This window comes from Lissotriton vulgaris, chromosome 9 (assembly GCF_964263255.1).
Source record: "Lissotriton vulgaris chromosome 9, aLisVul1.2, whole genome shotgun sequence".
Taxonomy (NCBI): domain Eukaryota; kingdom Metazoa; phylum Chordata; class Amphibia; order Caudata; family Salamandridae; genus Lissotriton; species Lissotriton vulgaris.
In genome coordinates, this window is record NC_141697.1 from 1,185,733,649 (window position 1) to 1,185,753,664 (window position 20,016).

General features: G+C 44.8%; 1 protein-coding gene across 1 annotated transcript in view; it reads right to left on the reverse strand.

Annotated features, from left to right (window-relative positions):
* The window catches only part of PLXND1 (plexin D1), a 313,125-nt gene that overhangs the window by 21,729 nt on the left and 271,380 nt on the right, over positions 1-20,016 (reverse strand). Inside the window, exons 31-32 of the mRNA XM_086939243.1 lie at positions 6,446-6,550; positions 3,371-3,534 (exon numbers count right to left, since the gene is read on the reverse strand). Coding sequence (XP_086795369.1) covers positions 3,371-3,534; positions 6,446-6,550 — 269 coding nt within the window. The remainder of the gene's footprint in view (positions 1-3,370; positions 3,535-6,445; positions 6,551-20,016) is intronic.

Sequence of the window (20,016 nt, forward strand, 5' to 3'; positions counted from 1 at the left end):
ATGTGGTAAAAATCGCAGTCGTTCTTCGAGCACCGCCAGCAATGACTGTGAGGCAGAAGTCTGGCTTGGCCGAGCCTCCCAGTGGTCCAAAACCAGTATTGGAGGATCTTAAAGTACAAGAATTTGAGGCACAACTCTCTGAGGACTCTATCATGGCTCTGAAGTAGAGACCTTCAATCCTCTGGATTACATTCCCTACCCAGACACGCCTGCCACAGTGTGCAAGAACGGTTAAAGGTCTGGCCCATTTTTATAAGGACTCTGCAGAGGCCCGAGACAAGGCCCTTGTAATTGCCCCACAGCCAGAGATATTGGAGAATATGTGAGGCCAGAAATTCCACTGGGAATGGTCCTAGCAGCGAGTGGTGACAGTGTGTCAATTGATGCTGTTGCCAAAACTCATTCAGGGAAAGTGCAAATTCCTCTCTCAACTCCTGAAACAGTTTAATAGTGCCCTCACTGAGAAGATGGTGGAAGTGGAGCACACCCTTTGTGCACCAACTGTTCCGATGGTAAGGATTGGCGGCTATGCTGGGGCTGCATTATGCCATGTTTGTGCCATACTGTGAAGGGTCTGGGTCAGCCGTAGCAGTTTATGGGCCAATTCCCTCGCATTGTGAGTGGCAGTAAGCAAGGAATTGTTCTGTCCAGGGATGCATGAAAGCGGCAGGTACCACAGGAGCATTGTAGCCCGCAGGCAGGGGCAGCGATTGCTCCATATATATGCCCTGATATCTGCCTTTATTCCTAGCAGGAGCATACGGGGGACTCTAAAGGGCAGCATACTGAAATTATAGTTATATCTAGACACCACAGTCACCTTTGCTGTTTGTACCTTGCCCCAGCGGTGCTGCTGTTTAAGAAAATCCAATTTGGACTGTGTCTGAAGGGGAAGAAGGTTGTCCTCTAACATTCGCTGGAGACCACTGTTCACTTGGACGCCAAGGTACCAGAGCCCCTTCAACACCCATCTCATGTCCCGGGCCCGAGGCATTTCTCACTTGTCCCCTTGGACAGGGGGGGGGGCTTTGAATTTTTCACAGTTGACCTTGTACCCGAAGATGCCCTAGAATGAATGTGTCCTCATGTAATGTAACTGGTGCTATGTAAAGAGCTAGGATACCCGATTCGGGTCAAGTTCACGCTATATAAAACTGACTGTGTAAATAAATAAATAAATAAGTGGTCTGAAATGGACATGGCTGCCACAAGTTGGACATCAGGGATAGAGAGGAGAGGCAACATATTGTCCGTGTTTAGTAATTCCTTTACTGTAGTGTCTCCGATCGTTACAACTGACACCTCCGCTGATCGACAGATAGCCAATGACAGGGACTCCAGTATCAACAGAAATAGGAGTGGGGAGAGCGGGCAGATCTGCCGAATACCCCTGTGGATCCTGAACGTACTCGAAACAACGCCTCCAACTGTACATCTGCCATGGGTGTGTCATAGAGGAGTTTAACCTTCAATATGAAGTCATCTCCCCAATCCCATTTTTGTCATCACTCAGTAAAGATGGGGGCACTCCACTGGATCAAACTCTTCGCGCGTCGAGGGAGAGGGACAGTTTTTAACATGCCATAAGTAGTGGGCGAGGGTGCGTATATGATTGGCCCAGAACAAATCCATCCTGAGACATTTGGATCAGCTGAGGTATAACCCTACCCAGCCGTGTCCCCAAGATACTGGGAAAGATCATAAGATCAACATTGATCAATGAGATTGAGCGGTAACTGGTACAGTCCAGTGGGTCTTTGTCTCAACATGACCTGTTTAATGATTTATTGCCTTTTTCACAGATGGACCAAATTAGATCTTGTTGAACCTTGTGACGTTGTGACTTTTGTTCCATCTCGACCTGCATTAAACATCCCAAGGCGTGCCAGTACGATTTATTTACGTTTCTAATTCACCACTCTAAATTTTCAGACTAATTCGGTTTGAAGTGTGTCTCTTACATCTTAAACAGACACTGTATTGTCACATAACTCAGAGGTTAATGTGGGTGGTGCAGATATGTCTGTGTAACCTGTAGTCATGGGTTTGAACCTTTATAAAGCATTCTGTTCTTTCAAGGTTTCAAAAACAAAAATAGTTGTTTTGGGCAATATTAACAATTTTTGAGCTGCACTTTTCTATTGCTATTGGGCTTTATACTTTATATGAAAAATGTATTACAGTGTTTCTGATACTGGGCGAATCAGGTTTGTAGACTTTGGGTCAGGGACGGCCGGTGCAAGTAAGAGAGGTGGGGCGGGGGAGGGGGGAGTCAACAGATGACGATGAGGGAAAATAAAATGGAAAAAAAAAAGAAAACCACTATCCTTGCGCTTGCCGCATCGTCGATACAGCAAGCAGAAGGTAAGTGGTTTTCTTTTTCTTTTTTCCCTGGTTGTCGACTTCTGACTTCCCCCCTCCTCCCGCCTCACCGCTCTTATCTGCACTGGCCGTCACTGCTTTGGGCCTTATTTAGGGTTTGGCAGACGGGATACTCCATTACAAATATGGCGGGTGTCCCGCCTGCTGTATTACAAGTGCAGCTGACTATAATGCCTTTGTAATATGGCGAGGCATCCGGTACACATGGGCCTTATCTTGATTCTTAACATGACTGCAGGTAAATAGCAACACACTGTTGTGTGTAGATGGTCTAGGGTGTTTATAATAATTCAAAGATTATTTACTTGTGTTGTCTAGTGTGTCAAGGCTCGGAGTGGGAAGATGGAAGGAGAGAGGATTCCATTAAATATGTAGTGTTCATTTTATGATTTCCTAGATGTTCCAGTTCATGCACTGTTTGCTGTACTCTAGTTTAAGTCATTGTTATTCTGGTTCAAACTTCCTATTATAAATAAAATATTTAACGAGGCGTTAATGAACCCTCTCATGCCTCATGGGTCATAGAAATTTGATTAAATTATATTCCAAACTGGGGTCTGCCTTTGTAGCCCTTTATTGCTAATTAACAGAATATTAAACTGTTTACTTCTTAGTATAGAGCTTCAATCAACTGGAAAAATTAGATTAGAAATGGCCACCATCAAGATGAAAAAAATGATTTAAGTGACACCATTTTTAAAGTGCACACCACTTACTGAATTTTCTTGTGACACTTAAATGACAAATTATCATTGTTCCCTGATGAGGCAACCATCACTTGTTCATTCACTATCTTTTAATTATGAGTCTGAGCTGTATGGTGCAAAATGAGGCTTGAGCTTTATTAATGCCTGATAATACCCTCATCACAGAGGTAATATGAATATGAATGCAAAAATTCCTCTCACATCAACCCCAACATTTGGCTGAGAGTAGTGTGGACATCCAGTAAAACATTCACATGTTCACCGTGCACTGTTTCACTCACCTGTTTGTTTTCCAAATGTGTAACGTCTCGGGGTCTGTAATCCCCCTCTTCTCTGCCTGCTCCTCCAGAAAGTCAAAGAAGTACTTGATTGCCAGGGGTGGCCGGTCCTCTCGGATGCTGAGAATGGCTTTGAAGAGATCATCCAAGAACTTCTGCAGAGTGCCCTGGAGAGCCAGAATGAGTCAAGAAAGACAATCAACCCACCAGCTTGTGAAAAAGAGGCAATCACCCCAGCCAATGGATGAAGAGGTCATTAAAACATTAACTAGCGAAATAATACCAGTGAGGCACACAACTGTGAAAGAAAGGGAATCAATAGGACAGTTAACAAAAGAACAACAACCCACTAGCTAGTGAAAGAAATGTAGTCAACATATCAACTACAGATGAGTGACAACAAAGCCACAACTAATGAAGTAGAGTCCATTAAACCAACAGCCAAAGACAATCAATGAACCCACAATCATCTGAGAGAATGGCAAATGAAGGTGATTAATAGAGGAGCCAGGGAAAGTCAATGAGACTGTAAGCCCACTAGGTGGTGAAGGAAAGAAATGGTGTATTTGTAAAATAAGTGCAGGTGCCCAAAGGTTTTTTCAGGAGGTCGTCGTCCACTCCACCACTGGCAAAACTCATTGCCATAACTGGCACATCCCACTACCAGTGATAAAGGTAAGCAGGCAGAACAAAAAAGGAAGAGGTTGTTGATGGAACTCACATATGGATAATACTTGCGGATACACTAGCCAGGAGGTAGGTGAGTAAGACCTGACTTGACTTGACTTGGGTGAAGGTCTGGTGTGGGAAGAAAGTCCTTTTATGCAGGCTTTTTGCCTTGGGTAATACTGAAGTCCGAGGACCCACTGTTTTCTTTCAGCTACAATCAATTCCAAGTTGCCAATAGGGCTACCATCCTGACCAGTATTTAATTGGTGGAATGGTGGGGCAATGTCAGGGCTGCTGCTGCCTCCCGAGATCAGACTCCGAAGGCTCGATCTGACCTCGACTGGAATTGCTGCACTCCGTGGAGGAGTGCGGACAGTCCCTCCCTGCCTGTGGCTTTGCCAGCCCATGGGGAAAGACTGACCCAGCACATGTGCATGTAATTCCAATGCGCAGATGTGGACCAGGCGGAGTGTGAGTCACCATGATGTGATATCACCAGTCAGTCACCACTAAATGTCACCTGTGTACCATGCAAGGCAATGCAGGCTGTGGGCTTGGTTTTAGGGAAAAGCATCATTAAGCCTATGACTTACTTCAGTTGGCTCTCTAGACCTAGTTGTGGACCAACAGTACCACAGCCCATGGGTGGGACAACAAGCAGCATCCAGCCATTTCCTGCTTCACCAAGATAGTGGCTGCTCTGAAAGCATCCTGCAAAGGCTACCAGCTTGATCACATTGTAAAGGAAATGTGTCCGATCAGGCCAGGTCCACAAAACAGCTCCTTTGGCGATCACTTCCGGCCTACCTCAAGTTAAAACCCTACTTTGTGATCTGCAAGGAAATCTACGCAAAAAAGAGATAAGCTCTTTGTAGCCAAAGACCTCTGCATGATCCACAGCTCGTGACTTGTGAAGCTAACGATTCAAAAGGCACAACACCAGGAACATATTTATGCACCTGGGGGCTGGAATAACATGCAATGTCCTGAATATAATATATAATGCAGTTCTCTAGGTCCTAATATTTCAGACTATCACCCTCACTCCTAGCCTTCTGTAAAGCTCATGCAGCCAACCACTTCAAAGAATCATTGCTGAAAGACTTTATCTCATTTGTTCTTCTCTATGTTCTCCTCCGTTATGCTGTTAACTAATTGTTCTCAATCTTGTAGTTGGATTATATGAACTGTTCTATGCTGATTTGAGGGTAGGCCGCCCCTTCTTCAAATAAATAATCTAAAAACACGACACAAGGCTCTGTAAAGAGCTACCCCTGGACCTCAGACTCTCCTCCCTTTCTACACGGTATCAGACAATAACTAAAACCCCATTTCTTTAGCATGTTTTACTACACACTGCATTACTCCACCAGGCCTCCGCCAGTAACTCTTCACCGTTCCCTCACATCAACCACTACCTCTACATTGTATAGGCATTCTAAAACCCAGTCCGATATACATAAACCTCAGTGGCTGCTGCCTCAGAACGGGGGTGGTGGGGCGAGGGATGGATAAAAAAAAGTACCTTCTCTGCTGCACCGCCTCACGTCTCTCCTCCATCCTGGAAGGAAGGTCTGCTGGAAGCACCCAGGTTTCAGGACTCTCCTAGCCAATCACAACGCTGCAGGAGCAGCGTTATGGTTGGTCTGAGCGTCCTGTTTGGACTCTCAGGCAGTGCCTGGGTGCCTGGGCATGTTCTCCACGGGCTGTGCAACACAGTCCAATGGAGAACACGCCAAGTGCGCATGATGGTTTGGCCGGCTCTATAGGGCTGGCCAAACCGTCACGTGCACTTAGAGGAGTCCAAAGCACTCCTCCGCTGCTCTGGCATCAGAGACCAGCCCCACCCGACTCCTGCATAGAAAAATAAAATGAAAATAACGTCCTGTTATCATTTTATTTTTTTGCACTGCTGAAATAGCAGTGGGGCGGCGCTCCTGCGCCTTAGCGAAGGAGCCACCACTGATAAACCTACTCACCTGCACACTTTAACCCTGCACACAGGTCTTATTGTCCTCCCTGCTGCCATCTACAGCTAGGTCCATGCAACGTTAATATCCCCAATAAACTAAGGGAAATTTGAGATGCTGGAAATATGAAGAGGGAAGAATGGAAGAGTGTAGGCTCCCATTCTGTTTACAAAAAATGAGGACAGCACCATTCATTTATTTGGTGCCCACAGCCCCAGACCACCTCTGTGTTCTGTGTGACGTGACTACCTTCCCTCGTGCTTCTGGTATTTCAGAAGCACCAGCCTGTCAAGAAATCTCCCAACTGCATTTGAAAACTGCCCACCCTTTCGTAACACTGGTGTACTTACTTAACACTCTATGTAAATCACTGATGTTGAAAAAGACTGATCAAAAGTAGGTAAATTAGTATATGTCTCGGCTGGTGGTCGGGTCATACCTTGGTCGAAAGGAGCCTGGTTAAGTAGATCTCTGGAAGCACCTTCTTCTTGTGGCTCTGCTTGTGGGACTTCCTGTGGTCACCGTAGTCATCTACTGGAAGTACCTTGGAAGACAAAAAAGGAGACATTAGTACACACTGCACACCTGCAAGTGCATCCTCATGATTGTCATGAGGTCCTGGCAAAAGTACCTGATCCTCAGGTAATAGAACATCATCGTATTAGGGACGCGCTCAACATATATGACAAATGGCCATGAAGAGGCCAGGCTTTCGAACAGCCACAGAGAACACAGTGAGAATTCCTTAAAAAGAGAGGTGTCCTATAGTAGCCCCTTGTTAAGGGAAGGTTCTACTTAGTGGAGCTCTAACACAAAGAATGCATTTGATCTAGAGCCTTTTGCAAAGTGAAAATTGATTAGATATTCTTCCGTCGAGATATAATAATGGAGCAAAGTATAACCCACAAGGCTCGAGCTTCAGTGGGGTTTTCTAAATGTGTGTGTTCTGCTAGGGGTTGCTGAGCAGATGACCCTGTATGAATTGCATTACTGGATTCTTCTTATGCAGGTAGATCTAGAACCCGCTTACAGTGATTTCTGTGAACAAATAATTTCTATTTTTGGGGGTCTAAACTGTAGACATTGCTAAATGATTCTGATGCCTTTGGATCTGGAAGTAGATTTTTTCTATCAGGAAACCTGAGAGTTAAGTGTTATTTTAAGATAATCCAAAACAACATTTGTCCTGCAGGCTTCCTCGGTGATGACATCAGATTATCTCCACAGGACAAAGGAAATAATCAATCAATGAAAGATTCACATGAACATTAATCAGTCATTCAGATGTTATGGCTTACGCCAACAAGCTGCATATGTTTATGGCTTTACTTGATTTCATAAAGAATTCCAAGACTTTTCTTGGGCACCTGCAACCATCTCAACTAACTAGCAGAAATCACCCGCCCGAAACATAACCTGAGAGGGAAATAAATGAACTAACTGCATTTCTGCATGCGGAAAAGAAATACATAGGTGCACTTGCACTCTTAAACTATTTTTGGACCCCTTCTCATACTCTTATCCAGTTTTGGAGGTGTTCTTCGCCATTCCTCCAGTGAATACAGATTAAATCCTACATTTACTGGAATAATCACCAATAAACTTTAAGGTGGGAAGGTACTTTTCACAAGTCAGTGATTACCCACCAACCTAGCAGGAGTTCACCTACTTTGGCACATAGTAATGCTGTGGAATACCCAGAAACGCCTCTGTGAGCAGATTTTTCACACAGAACGTTCTCCTTTAGAGATGGGATTTTAAGTGTGAGTCCATTTATTCTTTGTGAAACACTAATGATAATTTTCACTTGTACATGATAGCGTTTGTGTACCTTGATGTGCAAATAATCTTAGTGCATCAGGTCCAATGCCATATTTGAGAATGACTCACCACAAATCTCAAGCATAGAAAGCAACATTCCATAAAAACAAATACATTCTCGGCGTTATCATATGTAATAAATAATTAACACGTGATAAAGTTCATTTCAAAAGTGACAATGTACTAAATAACTAACATTTAAAAACAATTAGAACAAAGATTAGAACATCAGTTCACTGTGCAAAGTTAAGTCAGAACTCATAAAAATGCAGATGATATTTGCAAAGTTTGTTTATTATGAATATGATTTAATAATATCTACTTTGAGAATAAGGGGAGGAGGTGCATAGCTCCACAGCTAAAGGGATGTGGTTCTATTTTTCATTCATTGTTTCCCCAGGTAGATTGAAGAGGCATTAATAGATGGAGACTCTAAAGGTCAGTAGTACACCATGCACCAGAAAAAAAATAATAACAATTTACAACCTCCACAACGTAAACAAATAACTCCTCGGGCAGTGATATAAGGGCTACAAGTTCTCTTATATAGAATGTTTTTATGGAGATGATAATGTTTTCTTTTTCCCATTTTCTATAATTAATGTTTCTTCTCTTTTTACATTTCTAATACATTTCTTCCATTACCATATTATCAATTTTGAAAGTCAATAAGTATATTATCTTTTAGTTTGCTGCAAAATCGTATCTGTTTGAAGGCAATATATACAATTCTTCTAGCCAACTAGCAAAATTCTTTTTTCCATAATGTATCCCTTGTAAATTGTATTAACTACTGCCATATATCTATGTACATAATTACATTTCAATGAAATTATAAACCCCAAAAAGCGTTCCCCCTTATTAACTTCAATCCCACTGTAGATAACATAATTTTCATCATGTCAAGGGTTAGGACTGGTATTTTTGCATTTATGCCCTACAATTCTATAGTTGAAAAGTGTGTAAATAAGATGTTCTGTGGACGGTATCCTTATAAGTCAAAAGGTTGTGTAAATGGAATAGCTGTGTATTAATAAGTTCCATTTGCAGGATAATTGTGAGTTGCAAAGGTCTGTAAGTGGGACTTTTATCATGAGGGACGTTAGTGGGATGCTTGCATTCCAGGAAGTTCTGTAAGTGCAATGCCTGAACAGTACGTTTTTTTCAAATGAAATATGATTATGTTAGATGTAGTGGCTACATGGTGGCATAGCAGGAGATTCCCAATGCCTCCTGGCATTCCCGGTGAGACAGGCTGTGGCTGGAGCAGTCTGGGGGAATGTACAAGGTAACTATCTGAAACCAGTCCCAGAGCTGGACCGAGGAAATCTGCAAACTTGGTATACGAATGGGAAAAAACCACCAGCCAGAGTGCCAAGATCTCGCATAAATCAGAATCGAGGGTTCCACACCGCTGGAAGTCGAGATACTGTTCTCCGCTCCAGGGTTGGAGATTGCTCACTACCAACTCCCCTATGCCAGGTTTGGGAACAGGACCCTGAAAGTTCTGCAATCTGTTACAGGAGAGCTACCTTGGGCCTTTCTTGAGGGAAGGAGCTGAAGTCACCAAGGAGGGCTACTGAAGGTCCTGCACGAAGAAGAGGCGACCTAGAAAGGGAGGTCTGATGGGAGCTGGAGCAGGAAAAGCAGAATAGAGGCCACTGCAACCAGAGGAAGGGTCTGCACTGCCATGACATGTGATAGTCATGAGACCCTCCCGCCCCAGTGGCCTGTCCTCAAGCACATGTGATGGAAATCGTAACTGCATCCTGTGGTTTCCCCCGCGAGAGATAAAGCACTTGTGATTGAGCAACGGCTGGTGAATCATGATTGCACTGCAGCTGGGCCGGTGCCGAGTCAGCATGACCGTTCCTGGTGGGCGATGCAGGACTGCACAACAATTGCAACCACACAGCCCCCGCCCGCAGCAGGCAAAAAAACAGGCTGACTCACCATGGACTAAAAGGCTGAGTTGCAATTCAAGGAAGAGCCACTGACGTAGAGCTGTAACTTTGGGGACTATTCTGTGCTACCACAAACAGAGCCATATTTTCTGTGGGAGGGCTGGTCAGGGAACTCAGAGGGGACCAGACAAACCTATCCATCAATTTTTCTGAAAATCGTAATCAGCCCAAGCTTGCATTGACTATATTGTATGCTACATTCGCACAGGACACAGCTTCCGCTAATACCAGATTGTTCCTAACACATTACCCTGTTACCTTGATGACTGTGTACCATATTTTTGCCCACTTGACTTGTTAGGGTGTAAGCTACTTTTTAGGCCAAGCCTACTAGACAGTGCTTGCGCTGTCTGTTACGAGGCATATTGTGGCTTACCAAGAGGTGAAGGGGCCTGAATCCCGTCCATTGCTTACCATTGGTTGGCTTTCCTTGTCACTCCTATTTGCCTACTTATGATTCGTGCTCCAGCTTGTCAGTCTTGTGTTTGTACCTCCAATAGAGCAATGCCTCTTTACAATCTCTTTGATTGGCTGACATCACAGCTTCCTCCACTTGCTTTTGAAGCGTTATTTTTTTCTTTTGTGTGAAGAACTCTATTAGAGTGCGTGTGTTTTCCAACCGTCTCCCTGGTGTACGTCTCGCCCCTTGCACTCCGTGTTGCTCTCTGTTGCCCAACTGCTTCTCCTCACCCTCTTCCCTTATGCACTTGATAGTGTGCTGCTCCCCATTGTTTACCCCACCCAAGCCCTTTGTGATGCTTTCCACCAGGGACCTGCCCCTTATCGCTATTGCTCCTACCCTTTCCCGTAGCCTTTGCGTCCCTTCCATCTATCCCGCCTGTTGTTTTCGAGTCCCCTCCTGTGGTGCTGTACCGTTCTCGCCTGCCCTCCCTTGTGTCGCTTCGCTGTTTGCCCACCATGCTCCTCCATGTTGGTTGACCATTCTCCACACCCTCCCTCATGTTGCTTTTGCTCCCACAGCATGTTTAAAAATGAAACCACTTGCATGTTGTTTTATTTTCTATTTACTTACCAATGCAACTGGGATCTATAACTAAACGCAAAAAAACCCCACCTCTGCCAGTTTGTAGGCGCACCCATTGTGGGCGCACGCACGCATGTGTGGTGTACATGCTTACAACATGATGAGGTAGCCGATTCAAAAGCCTTGCTTTTTTGTTTTTTAACTTTAGCCACACTGTACAGCATTGCGGATACTGTTCAGTGTGGCTAAAAAACACTGGCAAAGCCAGAAGGCCACAAAGGTGAGACTACTGGCATTTCCAGTGCGTTTTGTTTCTCATGTAAAAGCATTGGATGGACAATGCGTGGGGGAGTTCTGAGTTTCTGATCTACACCAGTCTCGTTTCTGGCCTGCTTGACTTTGCTAACCTGCCGGCCAAGTGCTAAAGAAGGGTACTTGCTGATTAGTTTTGGGCTCAACAGTAAGGTAAAGAAAGCCGCATTGATAAAAGGCTCTCCCTGATGCAGTCTGAGTCTAGTAACCCCTGACTGCCCTGGGACACCTGAAAAAGTTCCATACATGCCAATGTGTATGCCACTTGGCTGATATTTAATTGTGTGGCCACTGCCAGTCGTTTGCTGTAATATTCCCAGCAGAGCTGATAAGATAGCACAGCGAGTTGAGGTGCTTGGTTCAGAGATCTCTGCACAACTTTCAAGTAACAGGACTGACTCCTGGCGAATTAGACTCTGTTTCCCACCCTTTCACCCCTCTTAGGTTGAACAATTCAGTCTCACTGATGCGGGTAATAGAACATCTGTTTCTACAGCGCTACAAATTGATAAGACCATGCCAGCAAAGCGCTATGAATAGAATATGTTCTATTCTAGTGACCTGTCCGGCCACGAGACGCATGTGCTCACAATCACTGCCCCTGTGAGGCCAGAACATTTGTCACCACCCGCCCTCCCTTTAACTGATGCCACCCAAGGGCCGGCTGTGGCACGGGAAGTCCTCCTTGAAAGATTGGCTGTTTTTTCCTGCGAGGAGCTGGAGAAACGTTATCAGGGAAAGTTGGCTGGCGCGTGGTGCTTCCGGTAACGGAAGAACATATCACTACAGATGGAAAAACAGAAGTGATGTCCGAACTGCAGGAGCGACTCAAGAGTCAACAAGCCACTGGGGCAGGAGCCTGGCACACATCATGTGCCCACAATCAGATATAAGACAACATTGTGGATGTATGTAGTGCTTACTGGCCCAGTAGAGGCATTGAAGAGCTTCACGGAGCTATATATAGCACGTTAGGCCGTGTAGCCCCGAGTTGGACTGTAGTACTAACCACAAGCATCGGAACTAATTAAATCTTAAGCCTCATTATCAGAGTTGTTATACTCATTTGTTGCACGTAATTTTTAGTCTAGCAGTGAGTTAATTGTTAATTGTAAGTAGATAAAAAATGTACATGAACTACATAGCTCATAAGTAATTTTAGATTATGGAAGTAGATAACAAGCAGGTAATTGAAGTCGTCTTGGGGTGCAAAGCGGTTACATCTCCAAACCCTTGTGGCTCCTATTTGATGATATGCCATCAGTCACTGTGCCAAAGAATGAATGGGCAACACATTTCCATGCTGGTTCTGGCGGGAGGGGCAGGGTGGTGCGCAAAACCGTGTTACCTCGGATGCCCTCCTTACAAGTGCAAAATAAATCTTGGTTCAGGATTCACTGGCCAACCTCTGATTACAGCAAATGCGGGGATTCCGCACCTTGCAGGAAAATGACCCGGAATATTGACCAAAGCTACAGAAGCCAATGGTAAATACACCGTTTTCAGGGAAATCTCCCAGTACTATGGAGAAAACTTGGAATATGGCAGAAAAGCACACTCTTTAATAACTGACCATGCGTGCCGGGTCTGCCTGTGTCTCTCGATGGAAGTCTAAGCACACAGTGGAACAGTAATATTCACAACAGCCTCACAGAACTTAGCAAACAGCAAGTTAGACAGTAAAAGAGAGAACCAAAAGCAGGAAGTGGAGGCACGCTACAAGAGCAGGCTCGGGGGGCGGGGGGGGGGGGGGGGGCTCTCTGGGCAGATGCTTCATAGCAGAAAGCCACAGCTTGAAAAACACAAGTTCTGGCTCCATCATTACAGATGTGTATCCCTGTTATCTTATCAGCTGGCTGCACTGCTTCCTGAGACATGTGTTCAACATGTTGGCCCCAGAATAACAAGCTTCAGTGAAGATAAAATGAGCAGATAACAAACACTATGGGCTCTTGACTGTGAGTGTAAGTAGTTACACTGATAACAGGCTGGGGGGGCATCCTAGGTAGCAAGGAGGCTGAGCCCACTGAATCCCTTATGTTATAACTGAAACACTTACAACTAGCACTGCAAACTACCTTCGGGCTCCACAGAGAAGCGCTTTAATGCCTCAACAGGGGTAGTAAGCGCTGTATAAATCTAAAATACAATAAGCATTTGTGTAGGCTTTACTCTCATTTGCACAACCCTGTGGCACTTTTGGATCTGGGATCCCTCTGCACTCACTGACGAGTTTAGGTGATCTGTTGACATTGTATTTGGTGTCTTCCGCATCATTTAGAGGTGGGCTATATTGGGTGGCTGCACAGGGAAGGGGGAACAGGCTGGCATTTGTTTACTGATAGTTTAAATTGCTTTGATTACTTAACGGTAATCCTCATTACTCTTAGACCTACTCGTCCTTGGCACAGTCATAAACAACTTGAGGCAGTATCCAATCACAGGCAGGAAACAAACCAGGAAACACTTATTGACCCACCCAACCCTCCAGCTAAGGGCTATTATAACTCAAGCCACACCTAAGCACTTCCTGAAATACTAAGCAACACAAAGGCCTGATATCCGGAGGGTGGGTGGCATGTATGACTGGGTTCGAGGATGAGTAGGACTCAGGGTACTGAGGATTACAGGTAAGTAATCCAAGCTTTACCTCTACGTCCCTCGTCCTCGACCCAGTCATAAACAACATGCGGTATACCAAGGCACACCTCCACAGGAGCAGGTGCCTCACCCACCTGTAAAACAGCACTCCCAAAGTTCAAACGAGCAGTTTGAGCGCAGTTCAGAGGACAATGGCTAACGAATATGTGCTCAGAAGCCCAATTTCCAGCACGACATATCTCATCCAGGGATACTCCATTAAAGGCGGACCAGGAAGCCGACCCCCCACGAGTGGATCTTGCTTGAGTGTTAGAAGGACAAGGCACATCATCAGATCCCTGATATGCCAAGGAGATGGTGTTCTAAATTCAATGACCCAAGGACATCTTAGACGCTGCCTTCCCCAGTCCTGCAACACCAAAGTCACAAAAAGACTGCCAGAAGTCTAAAATGAAGCAGATCTATCCATGTGCTTCAAGATTCTGCTATCTTTCCGAATCTGAATCCAAATAACTGACTAACCTACACTAATTAAACTATCCACCACTTAAAATGTACTTGCATGTTTCACTACACTAATTCAACACTAATCCTCTATGGTTCCCGCAGTAGCGTGCTACTCGCCGAAAAAATGCTTCGATGCCTCGTCAGGGGTAGTAAGTGCTAGATAAATGCAATTACAATGCAATACAATACATACACAGATAATGCACGTTTCACATCCAAAGTGTGTTACACACATTCCTCAGGCGAAGAGGGAATAGGACAGAGACAAGGTAATACCAGCTCCTGAGAGGCATGACATTTTGAATGCACCTTTGGAATAAAACCAGAATCCAGTCTCAACACGACCACATCTCCATAAATCTCAAAAACTGAGGTGAGCACCTCAAAGTTGAAAGTTCCCCCAAATGCCTAGTAGACATAATAGCCACCAGAAAAGCCACTTTATAGGAAATAAATTTCAAATGCACAGAAAATAAAGGTTCACAAGGAGGAGATTGAAGAGGATGAAGAACCAGAGACAGATCCCAAGGAGGAACAGAAGCCCTGACAGCGGGCGGAGACAAGTAAGAAACAACCTGGAAACCAAAGGGCTAGCATTTGCGGAAAAAGACACAGAATCCCGAAATGCCCTGTTAGCCACCCCTTGACTCTTTAAAGTAGAGAGTGTATAACCTTTATCAAACCCATCCAGTAACAATCACAGGAGAGAAGAAATGGTACAAGAAGTAGGAGAAAGATCACTAAGAGAGAACCAAGTGTTGAAATTAGCCCAGTGTTTAGAATAAGAGGACAGTGTAGAAGTCATACGAGAGCCCTGAACCACCAATTTAATGTGATCAGGCCAACCGTACCTCTCTAAAGTCCGCAATTCGCCTGCCAAACCGCTAGCGTTAGAGGAACCAGCAGTTGCGGATTGGGAGAGTGCAGTGGGAACGGAACTCGAGGCAAGATCCAAGGAGGAACCACAGCAAGGCCCTTCAAGAATGGGAACCATGATCTCCTCGGCTAGTATGGAAGGATTGCCACCACTTGCCACCTCTCCTGTTGGATTTATTTCCAGCAGAAAAGACTGAATGAGGGGAAGGGACAGAAGGCATACAGCAGCAGTGGAGGCCATGGAATTGATAATGCATCAACTTTCCAAGACCCCACTTCCAAAGTCCTGGAGCAAAACAACGGTAGGAGTACATTGGTTCTGGATGCGAACCTCCAGCAGATCATGCAGAACACTCTGGCGGAAAAACGAAGATCCTCAGAGGTGGGGAACCTGCGGCTCAAGGCATCAGCTACCACATTATCCACACCCCTGATGTGCTGAGCAGAAATGGACTGAAGATGAAGTTCTGCCCAACTCGCCACAGCACAAGCCACCCGATAGAGTGAGTGATTGCGATGTTGCCCTGATGCTTGACATATGCCCCTGTTACTGTGTTTTCAGACCGAATCAAGACAATGCTATCCAACAGATTGGGTTTGAGGTATTTGAGTGCCCTCTCCACAGCTGACAGTTCCTTCCAATTGAATGATCTCATGGTTTCTGCTCGGTCCCATCGAGCCTGAACAGACATGTGACCAGGCGCAGCCGGTCCATTTGGGGGAGGGGCCATGCCCCTCCTCATTTTGCCTCGTACAAACAATGTCTATCAGGCTGAACAAAGATCAGCCTGACAGACACTGTTCACTTTCAGTTCAGGCAGCCAGGAGCCAGACATGTGCATTTAGCACTGGCTCCTGGCTGCCTGAACTGAACTTTGCTGGGCTGAGAAAGTCACAGCTCCTGTAGGCGTGACGTCCTCAGCTCAGCAAAGGTTCCTGAGGCCCTCCTCTCAGTGACGAGGAGAAGCATCACTGATTGCCTCAGACCTGGGCGCTTACGTTTTAAGCCCTGAAGCGCCTAGGGTTGAGTGTCAATCAATGACACTTCATCACAGAGTGGGGTGGGGTCAGTAGTCTCACTGACCCCATCCACCCCATCCCACTCTGTGATGACGTTGGGACTGCTGCCTTCCCTCATGGCTGACTAGGTCAGCAAATGAGGGAAGGCAGCAGACCAAGCCTTCTAGAACCGCTGAGGCAGCGCAGAGCTGGCTGCAGGTAAGTGTGTGTTTTGTTTTCTTTTTAAATAGTTTGGTGAGTGCGTGTGTGTATGTATGAATGTTTGGGAAAGAGTGTTGTGAATAAGTGTGTTTGTGTGTGTGTGCGTGCATGTGTGAATACATGATTGTGAATGTTATGTGTATGTGTGTGTGTGTGTGTGTGTCCCATCGGTCCCCCTCCCTCCAAAACTTACTGGCCGCCCCTGCATGTGACCCAACGTTGACCCCCAGCCAAGAGGTGCATTCTCATCCCCTAAGCAAGGTTCGCCGAGTCCAACCACCATTGCAGACTGTGAACCACCTCCACCGAAACAGGAATCTCTATGGTCATATCCTGCATAGGAAAAGTCACAAACTTGTGCAGGTTCCTCAGCAATGGCCATAGGTGTGGCCCAAGGTTCAGTGAATACTGATGCCACCACGTGACTCTGCACCTCCATCCATTGTAACAATGTGACTGTCTTCTGTGACAACAAAGAAGCCAGCAGAGACTGTGAATGTAAGATCTTGGCTTGAGGAAGAAGCACCCTGCACAGGATTGAGTCGAAATTTGCCCTAAATGAAAGTTCTCTTTGTCGAGGGCAGGAGATTGCACTTTGAAACATTCAACAGAAAACCTTGGTCCTTTAGCGTAACATTGGTCATTTTCAAGATGTTGGCGCATTACTGGAGCAGATGGGGCATGGAGACGCCAGTTGTCTAGATAAGGAAATACTGGTATTCCCTGAAGATGCAGGTGAGCCACAAACAGTGCTACCACCTTCGTAAACACGCTGGGCGTTGACCTCAGACCGAAGGGTTGAACACAGAACTTCCAATGATGCCCCTTCAGAGAGAATCACAGATGCAGTTGGAATTCCGATGTCATGGGAGCATGGAGATTAGCATCTCTGAGGTGAGGTCCAGGGTAACCATCACAGATCCAGCTTGAATCAAAGAAATGATCCGGTGCAATGTTTTCATCTTGAAGGGTATTTTTCTCACATATTTGTTCAAATCCCTGAGGTTGATTACAATCCTGAAACCTCCCATCACCTTTGGGACCCGGAACACAATGAAATAAATGCCTCATCCCCTCTGTTCTTTTGGAACTGAAAGACTAGCTTTATTCAGAAGGTAATTAATTCCATCTCTCAAGGCTTTCCTTTTCAGTGGATCTCTTGGAAGAGGTGTTTGTGGAAGTTCCACAAACTTGATCCTGTAACCACTTTCCAGAATGCTCAGAACCCATTTGTCTGTAGTCGTGATGCACCAATTTGTCAGGAAATAACTGATTCTCCCACCAACCTCTGGAACTTCGCCAATCGGCTCCAAATCGATCGCATAGTCAGGAACGCTCATAAGCAGTTCCGGTATCCTGCTGGGACTTATTTTGGAATTTCCCCTGGAAGCCCTTCCAACGGAATTTCTAGCCACCCCTAGAACTCTGTTGCCTTCAGGATGGTTGGAGAAAAAGATTTTGATTTAAAAAAATGTTGTCGCTTATACTACTGTTGTTTCTAAATGAAAAGGAATGTTTCCTCTCTTTAAAGACCTTATGGTGATTATCTTCCAGGTCTTTTGCAAATAAGTGTGGTCCCACAAATGGCAACCTCAAAGCCATAGATTTCTGAGCTCAATCAGTATTCCATCCTTTCAATAAAAGGTTGCATCTGGCTGCCACAGATGCTCCACAGGACAAGGCAGAAGCCCTAACTGAGTCAAACGCAATATCAGAAAGGAACTCACTTTGCCTTTCCATTGCTCCCAATAACTCTGGACATTGTCCACCCTCTTGCATCGTAGTAAACAAAGTCAGATAATAAAGATTGATCCACAAAAGCCCCATAGATTCTAGAATGAATGGCCAGATGTGAACCAGCATACACCTTTTTTAAAGAAGTGTCAATCTACTTGTCAGCCCCATCTGTAAGGATATTATCCTCTGCCATAAATGGCCACCTCATCAGACTGGCCACAATGGAATCCACATGGACTGTCTCAGGAAGTTTAGAATCCATTTCTTTTATGGGGTACAACTTTGACATGAAGTGGGACACATTAATGCGTTCTGGAGCCTTCCATTCATTTAACGGAACGTCCATGAAAAACAGGTGAAGGGTAAATCTTTAGAAGCATGCTTCTTAAATTGTGGTAAAACAGTGGGCCCGATTCACAGAATGAACTTAAGACTCAATCCTAAACTTACTACTATTTTGGTATTCACAGAATGCACTTACTACTTTTGGCATTCACAGAATGAACTTACTACTTTTGGTATTCACAGAAGTTAGGATTTTGTCTTAAGTTTGTCTTAAGACAAACTTAAGACAGACTTAAGACAGACTTAAGACAAACTTAAGACAGACTTAAGACAGACTTAAGACAGACTTAAGACAAAATCCTAACTTAAGTCTGTCCTAAGTCTGTCTTGTCTTAAGACAAACTTAAGACAAAATCCTAACTTCTGTGAATACCAAAAGTAGTAAGTGCATTCTGTGAATACCAAAATAGTAGTAAGTTTAGGATTGAGTCTTAAGTTCATTATGTGAATCAGGCCTAGTGTCTCTAGATGTGCTGGCCACTTCCTCCTCTGGAAAACCCACGTTCTCACTCACATGGGTAAGTATGCTTTGCAACATAGCCTTAGACACATAGTTTCCTTTATGTTCCATAGTACTTATTGAAGTCTCATCTGGTGATTCAGAACAGGAAATATCCAAATACAACTCATGGCCACTTCCATTGAGATCCAGATTTCTTCTTTTTCAAGGTGGACAAAGTTTTCAGATTCAGTTTCTTTAGACACTCCTCATCCCCTACTTTTGTAGGGGGAGGGGGAGGCACAGGACTGCCCACTGAGGTAGCTGAAGATGTTGGAGAACAATGGGGCATATTACCAACAACTAGTGATAATTATCGCTATGTTGGTTTAGCGGTGATATTTTTATCGCCGAGCTGCGGCGATTTTTATCGCTTAGAACCCTTGCTATTATCAAGGTTTATCTCCTAAGCGATAAAAATCGACCGAAATGCATGAATATCGCTGAAAAGTCAGCGATATCCATGCATTACCGAGCTAATGCTCTTAGCCATGTTATCCACCTATCATTGGATAACATGGCTAAGAACTGCTCAAGGGCAGGTGTTAGCTTTTGGAGATATTTGCGCTTAGCGCGAATATCTCCAAAAGTTGGTAATAGGAGATAGCGATGTTAGCGACTGTTTCCAGTCTCTAACATCTTGGCACGCCCACTTTGCATGTCATTAGTGATAAATATCACTGACATGCAAAGCGGGGCCCAAGATGGTCGCTATCTCCTACTAGCTGTCGCTAACTGGTGTTAGCGACAGCTAGGTAATAGGGAGATAATTTTATCTCCGCTTTCTTGGCTTTTAAAGCCAAAAAAGCGGAGATAAACCCCCTTGATAATATGCCCCTAAGTCTTCTCTTTCCAGGATTTTTACCCATCCTAATACAAGGCAAGAAACAATATACATCAACCAGCTTATAACAGAATGCCAACCTAATCAACAACAAATACTGTATACATGAAACTACCCAATTGCAAAAAAAACTGGATTGAACTAGAAAATCTCCCCAAGGCCTATGCAGAAAATACTGCATGTAACCAGAATCGCGCATGATTGACAACGACATACAAAAATGTAGTCAATCGCAGCGCGATGTCATGAATGTAGTAGTGTGGCTCACTGGTTAGAGGCGGCAGACCCGAGAGCAGAG